The 11,821-nt window shown below is 33.0% G+C and overlaps 2 protein-coding genes across 2 annotated transcripts; one reads left to right on the top strand and one right to left on the bottom strand.

Annotated features, from left to right (window-relative positions):
• Positions 1 to 239: 239 nt before the first annotated feature.
• Rpt4 (Regulatory particle triple-A ATPase 4) lies at positions 240 to 6,240 on the bottom strand. Its single transcript, XM_088231890.1, has 9 exons — positions 6,072 to 6,240; positions 5,784 to 5,903; positions 4,038 to 4,273; positions 3,472 to 3,621; positions 2,631 to 2,754; positions 2,057 to 2,130; positions 1,617 to 1,753; positions 782 to 947; positions 240 to 420 (listed from the first exon to the last, which is right to left on the bottom strand). The coding sequence occupies exons 1-9, from the start codon at positions 6,169 to 6,171 to the stop codon at positions 343 to 345; spliced, it is 1,185 nt and encodes a 394-aa protein (XP_088088016.1). The 5' UTR covers positions 6,172 to 6,240; the 3' UTR covers positions 240 to 342.
• Positions 6,241 to 9,602: 3,362 nt separating this feature from the next.
• LOC148278094 (endoplasmic reticulum membrane protein complex subunit 7-like) lies at positions 9,603 to 10,515 on the top strand. The gene has a single exon (XM_088231895.1). It carries the CDS (start codon positions 9,752 to 9,754, stop codon positions 10,424 to 10,426), a length of 675 nt encoding a protein of 224 aa, XP_088088021.1. The 5' UTR covers positions 9,603 to 9,751; the 3' UTR covers positions 10,427 to 10,515.
• The last annotated feature ends 1,306 nt before the right edge of the window (positions 10,516 to 11,821 follow it).

The raw sequence follows: 11,821 nt of genomic DNA, 5'->3' as shown, positions 1-11,821 counted from the left end.
TGGGCGGTAACGCTCTCGTGGCCGTATTATCTTGTGTATTTTGTATGTAAATATATGAGAAAAACTGTTTTCTCGTGCCACGAGAGTGGTTCAGAATAGCACCCCTATTAACACGAGCTCGTGTTAAATTATCGCGAACTTAGAATCAGGCCGCTGATTAACGTTCCACTAATGTGTGTGTTAACTGCGATGTTCTTTTCAACTAGGTGACCTTGCTTTGTGTTTAAGAAAATAAATTGTTTAGTAAATATGCAATTTTATTTTCAGTTTCGTATTTATATTAGTAAAAACATGTATGTATTTATAAATCGAGATAAGATGACGTCTTCTTTAAAGCTATTTTTATACAGGCTTATAATCCAGTTTGCTTTCTAATTTCTTATTGTCTGCGACTTTACGAACTGCCTTCATTAAATCCTCCTGTAAGAAAATACAAAATTATTTTGACAATTATGAATTTTAATGAATGTTAATTGTTAAATTATTTATAAAAAATGTAGATATCAAAATAAATAAAAGGGGTTTTAGGGTTGTACATAAACCTTTCTCTTGTAAAAAAAAATACAAAACTTGTCATGAGTAATCCTAGTTTACTGGAATCTGAATTTAAAAAAATACACTTTGCTTCTTTTTAGTGATGACAAATGTTTTTCTTTTCCCGAAATAGTGAGACTGGTTAGTGTTTTCATATGTGGATTTCAAATAGAAAAAGCAAACTGCATACACAGTTCCAACAAAATGATCAAGTCCTTTCAACTATAATTTGTTAATAATATAGTACCTGAATGATGAATTCTCTTTCAGCTCGGATTGCAAACAGCCCAGCTTCGGTACAAACATTTCTCAAATCAGCTCCATTAAACGCATCTGATAATTTCACAACAGCTTCGTAATCTATCTCTCCGTGTTTTGCAATAGGACCAGCGTGGATTTTCAAAATTTCCAACCTGTAATATTATTTTTGAAATGTGTCATCAAAAGAATACAAACAATATTTAAAATGTATATAAATTTATTGAAATTATGGTATATAAAAATAAAAATATATAAAAAGTTATTGTCAATCATGTTGAAAAATGAATTTTCAAAAGCTCAAAGGAGGATTATTTTGTTTAAACAATAAATTGTATTTAAATTTATTGCAAGAGTTAGGGAAAATGTTATATAGTAAGGAATATGGAAGTCTAGGCATTGACAGGGCTTATGACCTGTCATTGGCTGGTTTAAGTGACCACTTTACACACTGTATAACATTCACCATTCTGCCCATGTTTAAAAACATCCACATTTCCTCAACTCTTCACCTTCTTACCCTGTAAATGCCTAGACTTCCATATTCTCCTCTCAATAATGTTTTCCCTCTCTCTTGCAATAAATTTAAATATGAATAACTCCCTAGGAAGGAAATCCAGCCAGTCTGCAAGCATTTGGACATACTCAAACATTGTTGAATAAATTATATTTTCAAATGATTTTAAACTACATATTATATTCTTGGAGTCCGCCTCATGTCATAGTGGTCAAAGAGTTAGATTAATGTGCATGAGGTTCCAGGTTCGATTCATACAAGGTCCACATGAAATATTTCATTCTTTTCTATAAGATATAATATGTACCGCGCTTGCTCGTTGGGCAGAGGAATTTCAATCTTCCTGTCAAGACGTCCCGGTCGGAGTAGAGCAGGATCCAGTGTATCGGGACGGTTGGTCGCCATTATGATCTTAACTTGACCCAGAGAATCGAAACCATCCATCTAAAAGTCAACAACGTAAAATATAAATTTTGATAAAAACATTTCACAGTTAAGGGTATCCACAATATTATAAATCTAATTTCTTTGATTTTCACGAGTGTTTAAATGCTAATAGAGTTTTTCCGTTGTTATTGTGGCGTGTGTCATTCGCACTCTTAGCCAACTTTTTTACTCTATTGCTGCGTATATTTTGAGGGTTAATATCACATCCAAGTAGGTTCTCACTCGGGTAAAGAGTCAGAACAAGAAAAGGCACAACAAACAAAAAAACTCAATTTGCTATTAATATACATAGCGTCTCACCTGATTAAGAAGCTCCATTAGAGTGCGCTGAATTTCTCGATCAGCTGAAGTACCTTCCGAGAACCTTCTTCCTCCTGTAGAAAAAACCTTATATTAATGAGGGTTGAATTCAATACTTGTCTATAAAGATTAAGACACCAAAAAATACTGCAGATTATATCTTTAATTTTCACCAATAGAAAGAGTATTTTGATCAAATAGACAGGCGCCATGGCGCAGTCGGTTAGATGCCAAACTGTAAAACTGGTGTACCGGGTACAATTCCCGCCAATTTCAAGAAAGGTTTTTTTCTCAATTAGTCTGGGTGTTGTGGTGTATTTCTCATAACTTCCTTCCACATCCTCTCATTCCTACCTTCTGACGCACTTCTAAAATAGAAGGTTAGCGGTTATTCCTTGAAAAAAAAAAAACTAAGACCCAGTTAATTGATTTATTTTTTATCATTACTAATACAGAATTAAAAATCAGAAGTAAAATCGACAATATTTTTTGTGTAAAAGGGGGAACACTTGTTCAAAATTTTAGCTTTAACTATTACTAATGATCAAATAACCGGTCAATATGCCTAACATACCAATAGCATCAATCTCATCCATGAAGATAATGCAGGGCTGGTGGTCTCTGGCATAGTTGAACATCTCCCTGATGAGGCGAGCACTCTCCCCAATGTATTTGTCTACAATGGCGCTAGACACAACCTAGAAACATTACCTGTGTTATAACAATTATTAATGGAAAGTCCTGTTTTCATACAGAAATTTTGAATCTCAAGTGAGAATTCACATACAAGTACCCCTTCTAAAGGAAGTAATGTATCAACGGTGGAAAGGCAAAAATTACAAAGCGGCATGTAGCAACTTTGCAGAAGAGCCAATTTAAGTCTTTTTGTTTTGTTTTTATTAATAAAAAATCTCATATATACCTATTTTATTGGCGTACACAAAAAAAATATATTTTTGAATGGCTAAAAAAAACTTGGGCTCTTCTGTGAAGTTGGCTACATGTCGCTTAGTAATTTTTGCCTTTCCACCGTCGATATGTTTTGCTATGGAAAAAAATACTACGGCAATCATCTTTTTGTAGATATAATATTCTTTTGAACACGTTAGATATAAACCAGACTAATATATTGTGACATGGCACAGGATGTTAATGCAGGTAGTCTTAGAATTTAAAAAAAAAAATAGTATTTGGCTGATTTATAGTGTCATTTTTGTGAAAAATCACCTCAAGAGCACATTACAATTTTATACGTGAACTTAAATTCTAACTTAGCTAAATTACATATTATATTTTATGATTTTCTTACGAGTTTCTGAACTAATTTAATTCTTAATAAAACCGTAATAGTAATTCTTGGGAAGTTGTACCGAGTTGTATACATTTTAAACTATTAAATTTTGTATTGAACAAACCTTGAGGAAGTTGGCATCCAGTTGACTGGCCACAGCTCGTGCCAGGAGTGTTTTTCCTGTACCAGGTGGCCCGTAAAGAAGGCAGCCCTTAGGAGGTGTAATGCCCACACGGATAAACAGCTCTGGATTCATCAGAGGTAACTCGATAACCTGTAATAAAATAAACAATAACGTAAGTTTAATTTTGCATGCCAGAGGCAAAAGAGTCGATAAAATCTTCAATAAGATTACATTAAATTAAATACTGAAGAATTTTAAGAATATTGGTGTAGTGGTGCTTTCGCCTACCATACTCAAGGTCCCGGGTTCGATTCCTGGGAAGGTGGAGATAAAATATTAATTTAAAAGGTAGTTTTATACTGCAATAGTTCATTGTTCCTAGACTGATCACCTTACCTTCATGTGATAGATGATTAATATACACTGCAGTGCCCTATGCACCACAGGGTGTGGATAGGTATAAGATGACGATAAATTTTTGATAGTCCCCGAATTGGATCTGAATCATGAGACTGATTATCTCGCCTTCAAGTACCACTGGGCGCAGTTGGGAAATGGTGACATACCTCTCGCAGCTCCCTAATCTGCTCCTGCAGACCACCGATGGCCGCGTAAGTTACGTCGCCGGGGTCCTCGTGGCTCATGTTGTACACCAGCGGATCCACCTCACGCGGCAGGTGGCGCATGACAGTAAGCGTGGTCATGTCCAGCGCCACGCGCGTGCCGCCGCGCAGCTTCGCCTTGTCCAGCTGCCGACGGCAGCCCACTACATAGCGGGGGCCATTCGTTGCCTTGACGATGACTGCAAAACGAATTGATAACCGAATTATACTAACCACTTAATGAGCAAGTTTTAGTTGTACAGTTCACACTTCTATTGGTCTATTTGCATTCATATGAATTACTTACATATGCTTTTAATGGTCTATTTGCATTCATATGAATTACTTACATATGCTTCTATTGGTCTATTTGCATTCATGTGAATTACTTACATACGCTTCTATTGGTCTATTTGCATTCATATGAAATACTTGCAAACACTTCTATTGGTCTATTTGCATTCATATGAATTACTTACATACGCTTTTTTTATTGGTCTATTTGCAATCATGTGAATTACTTACATATGCTTCTATTGGTCTATTTGCATTCATATGAATTACTTACATATGCTTCTATTGGTCTATTTGCATTCATTATGAATTACTTACACATGCTTCTATTGGTATATTTGCATTTATTATGAATTACTTACACACGCTTCTATTGGTCTATTTGAATTCAAATTATTTGTTAGTAAGCTTCTATTTATTTTTTAAAAATGGATTTCCAGATTTGGACTTCAATTTAAAACCTATTCAAGATTTTATGTACTTACACAATCCCACATCCCGCCTTACATTTTTCAAAAAAATTACATTTCAAACCGACGTTTGCCAGTGCTAAGTTTTTCTCTGAACTGACAAATAAATTGATATATTGTTAGAATTATTTCAGGACACCGCCGCCAGCTTTATATCAAAACTCTGATATAAATTTGCATGGAGACAGGCGGCTCCAGCGTTCTGAAATATTCCCAAAGTTTGATAACAGTGAACATTTCATTACATCGAAGCGGTTTTAATAGACTAGTATTTGTATAATTATTTTATCTGGGATTATGAAAAGCGCCAGCGTTTATTTCTTATGGGATTTAAATAATTTCAACCAGCTTAGATTCAACAAGGTTTTGAGTATGTCCAAATGTTTTCAGACAGGCTGGATTTCCTTCCTGGGGAGTTATTCCGATCAAAATTTGTTGCAACAGAGAGGGTTAAAGTGGCCACTTAAACCAGCCAATGACAGGTCATAAGCCCTGTCATCAGTAATATTGCTCCTGCTAGCACAACGCAAAGTGATGTTTCTAATATATGCCTAAAACGACTAGAATAATCAAATGCATTATAATAGTTTCTTTTGAAATTCAGACATAAGTATTCACCGACCTTTTTTATCCAACCAGTATGGAATCATTTATTTTTTTAAAGAAATAAATATTTGCGTTCTTATAATTTACCCAAATATTTCAATTTTGGTGGCCATTTTCAGTGAGTTGTAAATAACTCACTATTAGAAAATGGGAATCAAGTTGGGGTAGTGTGGGGTTCGAACCTCGGATCTCTGATCCGTGAGTCCGCGACACTAGCCATGGGACCACAACCCGATTCAGAATTATGGTATTAGAAACCTCACACAAGGAACCAAACGCACTGACTGCTACTACAAAACTTTACTCAAATATTAACCAATGTTAAAAATAAATAACTCACACTTTTCTTCAGTTAGCTGTTTTAGAACTTCTCCAACGATCTGTCCGACACTTTGTAGAGCTTTTAGATCATTTTCACTTTTGTCATATTGTTTTGTCAATTCTTTGAGCTGCTCTCTCACTATAACAAGAGCAAAAACACAAATGATAATTTTATATATTTAAATGTTCACGGGTTAGATAAACGTATTTATGCACTTTACAACATGAATAAACCGTTTTATCACTACAGCAGAAATATTAAGGTTGTATTTTAATGAAATTGCATATACTGAAAGTTTAGACTTACTATCTTTAAGTCTTGATTCGACCTCTTTGTGCTCCGTTAACTTTTTTCTGTAATCTTGAAATGATTTTTCTCTAGCAATATCAACAGCCGCAGCAGCCATGGTTAATCAGTTAATATTTATTACGAGCACTTTTTTACTGAAATAAAGAATGACATCCAAAATTTGTATAAAGCACAGATGAAAGCACGATTAAAGACAGATATGTAAAATTAAAAGTATTATTTTTGTAGATATAGACCATAGACAGTGACCAGATTGGCTTTGGTCAAAGTCAAAACCTCTTCTTTTTTTAAATACCATAAATAGGGAAATAGGTACCTGGTCTATGGAAGAATATATAAAAGTGTCCTCACACAGAACATTAAATTTTCGATATCTAGTCTGTCAAAAAAAGCGGAAAATAATATTAAGGTTACTACATAATTTGTAGGCTGGCAACAACAATTTAATTGTCATATCGATGACTCAGTTCCATCGAACGACAAGTTCAAAATATGAAGTTACATTCTAAAAAACACTACTTTTCAAACTCTATAAAGAGATAACTTTTAAAAATTATTAGTTTTTTCTTGTTAGATAGATGTTTTCACTTGGGAATAAATAAACTGCATCTTTCAGCAAGCCAACGAATTAAAAATCAAATTTTGTTTATTTTTCACATAAATATATGTATATTTATCCACTTCAATAAAGATAATGAAATAATACGATAATTTTAGTGAATAACACGCACACGTTTAAAAAACGTAATCACACACATACATAAACACTTTTAAAAATTAAGTTGACGTAAACTGCGATTCAGGACTTTTAACATGTGAGTCTACGATACAAGCCAAAACATCATATTCCGATTCATTTCAATAATTCGAGGTTAAAAAAAACTTGTGTGTGTTGCAAATAAAAACAAATTTCTATACTTTCCCAAAAACCAACGCTGATTATTTTTTTATGACCACAGCCAATCATAAAATTGTATTGAAAAATAATTTAATGCAACCAAGAATAAATACTTACTTTTCTTACTTGTTTTTCTAATTACCTACTGATGATATATACATTGTACTTGTATTTTATTGTACATTTAAATATATAAACAAATAAAATCAAACTCAAATGATTTTTTTTGAACCACCTGTCCAGGGCTCTGGTGTTAGTGAAAGAAATAAAGGATACAAAAGAGTGAGGCAGTATAAACATTGTTTTGAATAACTCGGTAACCAATGTCTACTGTCTAAATGACCTAGGTTAAATACCTATTATCATCTGATGGACTGTGCAAAAGGCGAATCGTGCAATTCCTTTACATTAACAACTAAATAATCTAAACTTTCAAAATACTAATAACTTCTCTAGCACGGATAAATTTGGCAGTAGGTCAATAAAAAATGGTCTCAATTCCCCTCTTGGAAGTAAATATAACATTATGGCCAATTACTATAAAACTAGCTGCGCTTTTGGGTACTATCAGATAAGTTCAAACAGTTTGCAGTTCTCACCGCCATTCTTGCGCTCCATTGCCGGTTCTGTATAACATTATTAAATTATTTAATCAATTATAAAATTTAAAAAAGCGTATAAAAGTTTGCATTAGTTTTTGTTTGATTCATCTGTTTAGTCTTAAAAAAACTGTCTGATGATTTACTTTATTTATTTATAACTAGTTGGAAAAACCAAAATTACTGCAAATTAGTTACTAAAATAATGTTTATGACATATTTTTTAATTGCCAAAGTGAGTGAATGACAGTAACAAAATACGTTAAACGACTTTACTAAATATCAATAATACTTCCTAAATCCAAGATTTTCACTATCATTTCCCCCTGATTATTAATTTTCTTTTAAAGAATATTCTTTTATCCTACCGTTTTTATCATTTTACGTTGCTAGTTCAATAACTATGAAACGTGTTTTTAAATATGTATTTTATTTTATTAATATAATTATAAATTTTTAGAGTTATTTAATTATATTTAATTATACATTTCAATTTTCATATTTTTACTAAAACTAAAATTCCACCAAGCCACTTTCCGTAGCTTGTTGGTGAAAATATATTTTTATGCTCACTCATATAACATAATCTACATTTGTAAAAAAAAAAAAAACTGATATAATTAACGGCCGAAATGATCAAAATATACATAAAATATTTCTTTATTTTTTTTTACAAGAAAATATATGAAAAATTAAAATATGTAACACATAAGCTACTATTCAAATATAAACTTTTGATCGAGTAGCCACTTTTTTATTTTGCTCTTGTTACATTGTGTGTTAAATTTAAGTTTTTTCAACCATAAATTAAAAATGCTAGATACTAAATATTTGAGAGTTCTATTACCATGCTTATTACCACAGAGAATAGAATTAAGAAAAGTTTAGAAACCGCATACGCACATCAAACAGAAGGTGACTAAACTACTCATAAATGAGTAGGTTTACGTTTTGACCCATTAGTTTCTTTGTAGACGTCGCTCAGTACGCAACTCCTGATTTTAATTCAACTATGCCGTGTTGTGTCCTTTTAAAGTGTAGAAATACTGCCAGGATCTTAAAGAATAGGATGGTATCACATTTCATGTGTAATTAGCAAACGAATGTTTAAGTAGCAAATGCGTTTTTTAAATATTGAATTATTTTTCCATCTGTCAGATTGTCGAAGAAACAAAATAGAAATTTCGTTAGTGTTGCCAGGTAAGTAATTTTTTTACCCTGCTTTGCTCATCTAATAAGAGAAATAATGAAAATTGGACCTCGGATTAAACAACTCTATGGTGGAAAATTGACCGACATTATCTTCGAAACATAAAATATTATTGAACATAATATAAAAATATCCGTTTTATGTAAATTAAATTTGTTTTATATTTAAAGTTAAAAGTTCATTAATTCAATAACTCTTATTAAACGACCCTTTACTTATCTACTCTGTTGTGTCAATCAATATTTCCGCGTGGACAATAAAATTTTAGAGAAATTAACAGATTGCTTTTTTTACCTTACATTTGTGTTATGATTATTTTTTTCCCATCGTGCAACATTACGCGGCAACATCACGAATGCACGCGGCGAAAGTGGGGCATAGTGAGTAATAATGCGTAGCTTGGCGCATTATTACTCTGAGCTTATTACACACTTTTAATACTACCAAACAATCATTATACGTGAAACGTGTATTATGGTTAGGTTTGAAATATGATAATTAAATAAATAAACATATCGTAAAATATTTCGTATTACTGTTGTTGGATATTGAGTTCGGTACCTCACGTATAGTAAATAAATGTACTAAAGAAACATATTGTTTTTTTTTAATAAAGCTCAAAGTGGTTCACAAATAAGGAAGTTAGTTTTGCAAGTATTTTCAGTGAAATTTTATATGCTGTATTTTAGTTACCAAGATTTTGTAATACTTTCATTTCACCAAAGCTGCAGCACCCTACCCATTAATCTAGCCTATTGTTGGTATACCTAAGTTGCACCTAAAAAAAGTTTTACCACATGACAATTGACACTATATTTTAGTCTATGATCAAATTCGTAGTTCACAAAATCTCTGACGCAAATTTCATTTTCGATTCCAATGGGGCTTGTCATTTGACGATAGTTTTTAATTACTATTTATTATTGATTTTCAGTCTTATACGAATAGAAGTTTACTTGCAGTTAACACGATGAAACATGGTGCAATAGTTTTAACTTTGTTTTTATATTTATGTAATGCAAATGCTGCTGATTTGACTGTTGATGAAGAACCTGGCAATGGCAGATATACTATCGAAGGACGAGTATATCCGCCTGATACGTTTGAACCTATCAACTGGCAAGCCGATACTAAAGTCCAGGTAAATGCTGGAGAATTCTTAGGCTTTCTCAAGCAAGATGGGTCTTTCATAATCAGTAATGTTCCTTCTGGTTCTTACATAGTAGAAATTATTAACCCTGACCATGCTTATGAGCCCGTTCGAGTAGAGATCAATTCTAAGGGGAAATTCAGGGCAAGAAAAGTGAACCACATACAGACATCTCTCGTTATTCAAGTTCCTTATCCTCTGAAAATGAAGGCTATCTCAAGGTTCAAGTACTTTCAAATCCGGGAGCAATGGAGGATGACCGATTTCCTCTTTAATCCCATGGTTCTGATGATGGTGCTCCCACTTCTCATCATCATGGTGCTGCCTAAGATGATGAACGACCCAGAAACAAAGAAAGAGATGGAACAGTTGAGTAGTTTTAAGATGCAGGATATGCCGGAAATGTCTGAAATGATAACTTCCTTCTTCAGTGGCGGTTCGGCACCAAAGGCCACAAGTTCTAAAGCTGTGAAAGCCTCTAAGAAGAGACAGTAAATTAATTAGTTTAATGTAGTTATGCTTGATCAATATTATTTCTTGTGTATTTATTTGACATTGTTTTGTAAATAAATTGATTCTTTAAACATTTTTGTTTTTATTAAATTTGTGAAATTTATTGAATAAATATAACAATATTTTGAGTTTGTCCAAATTTTTGTAGACAAGGACTGAATTAAACTCCCCGGGGAGCTGATAATATTAACATATTACAACAGAGATGAAAAACATTATAGATAAGATAATATATGTCTAGGCATCTCCAGGGTTTATGACCTGTTATTGAGTGGTTTAAGTGACCACTTTGCACACTGTGTAACATCACCATTCTGCCCATATTTTAACTATTCCTTAAACTCTTGTGAAGTTAAAGAGCTTAAACTAGCCAATTACAGTTCATAAGACCTGTAGATGTCTAGACTTCTATATTACCTTCTCTAAAATGTTCTTCATCTCTGTTGTAATATGTTAATAATAAATACAAGTTTAAATATATTTCAGTTTATTTGAACAGTAGCAATCAAATCTGCAACCATAATCAAATAACCTTTGTGTGAACTATACGCAAACTAAGAAGCTGTTATGCCGTTTTCCAACAAGAGTAGGCAGAGAGGATAGAACCACTCGGTCGTTACATGTAGATCTCGCTTCCTCTACATTCATACATCTTCACATGCCGATTATTTTGACTTTTGACATGTCCATCTTCAAGTATTTGTTGGATTTGGTTATGCCATGTCTTTCTCAACCATCCTTGATTTCTGCATCCATCAACATTCGCATCTAAAATCTTTTAAGCCGTTCTTTAACTCTTCATGTTCAAACCATTGCAAACGCTTTGTTGATTTTGTTAATAATGCTTATTTCAGCCTTACATAATGTACGGATCTGGACATTCTCGATACTCTAAATTTTATTATCTCAGTAAAAATAATTACAAACAAGTGTTTCGGTAAAGATGGATTCTCTTGTTTGTTTACTTTTGTGCTGATGAATCTAAAGTTAAACATTTACAAAATGTGTGTTCTTTACGGTCTTAAATTGTAAATAATGAAAACCACGAATTGTTTGATCTCAATCTTGCAGGATAGCCTAAATCGATATTTCCAATGTAGAGGCTATAAATGTTATTAAAAATACAACCCTTTCCTGTGTATGTAGGAATCTTTCCACACAGAAAGGCTTTAAGTCCTGGAGAATTGTAATTGGGCACAAAAACTAGCGAAGGGATAATTAAGTCAGTAACCGATCGAATGCCGGAGCGCAGGCCAACCGAAAGTTAGGATCGCAAAAAAGGCTCTAAAATCGGTGCGCGAATGCAAAATGTTCGGCAGTTAGGGTACATTTTGCGCCACGCTAGATTGGCATTCGAGCTGTTACAAAATAATACAT

This window comes from Micrasema longulum, unplaced genomic scaffold (genome assembly GCF_059751315.1).
Source record: "Micrasema longulum isolate JH-2025_06_02 unplaced genomic scaffold, ASM5975131v1 h1tg000929l, whole genome shotgun sequence".
Classification (NCBI taxonomy): domain Eukaryota; kingdom Metazoa; phylum Arthropoda; class Insecta; order Trichoptera; family Brachycentridae; genus Micrasema; species Micrasema longulum.
The sequence above is the reverse complement of the archived record's forward strand: the minus strand, read 5'-3'. Positions and strand labels throughout refer to the sequence as shown.

Coding starts and splice junctions, on each gene's coding strand:
- Rpt4 (XM_088231890.1), bottom strand. CDS start 6,171: ATGGCTGCTGCGGCTGTTGATATTGCTAGAGAAAAATCATTTCAAGAT. Junction 2,131..2,630: donor GGATGAGATTGATGCTATTG/GTATGTTAGGCA, acceptor TTTTTTCTACAG/GAGGAAGAAGGTTCTCGGAA. Junction 1,754..2,056: donor TAATGGAGCTTCTTAATCAG/GTGAGACGCTAT, acceptor GTTGACTTTTAG/ATGGATGGTTTCGATTCTCT.
- LOC148278094 (XM_088231895.1), top strand. CDS start 9,752: ATGAAACATGGTGCAATAGTTTTAACTTTGTTTTTATATTTATGTAAT.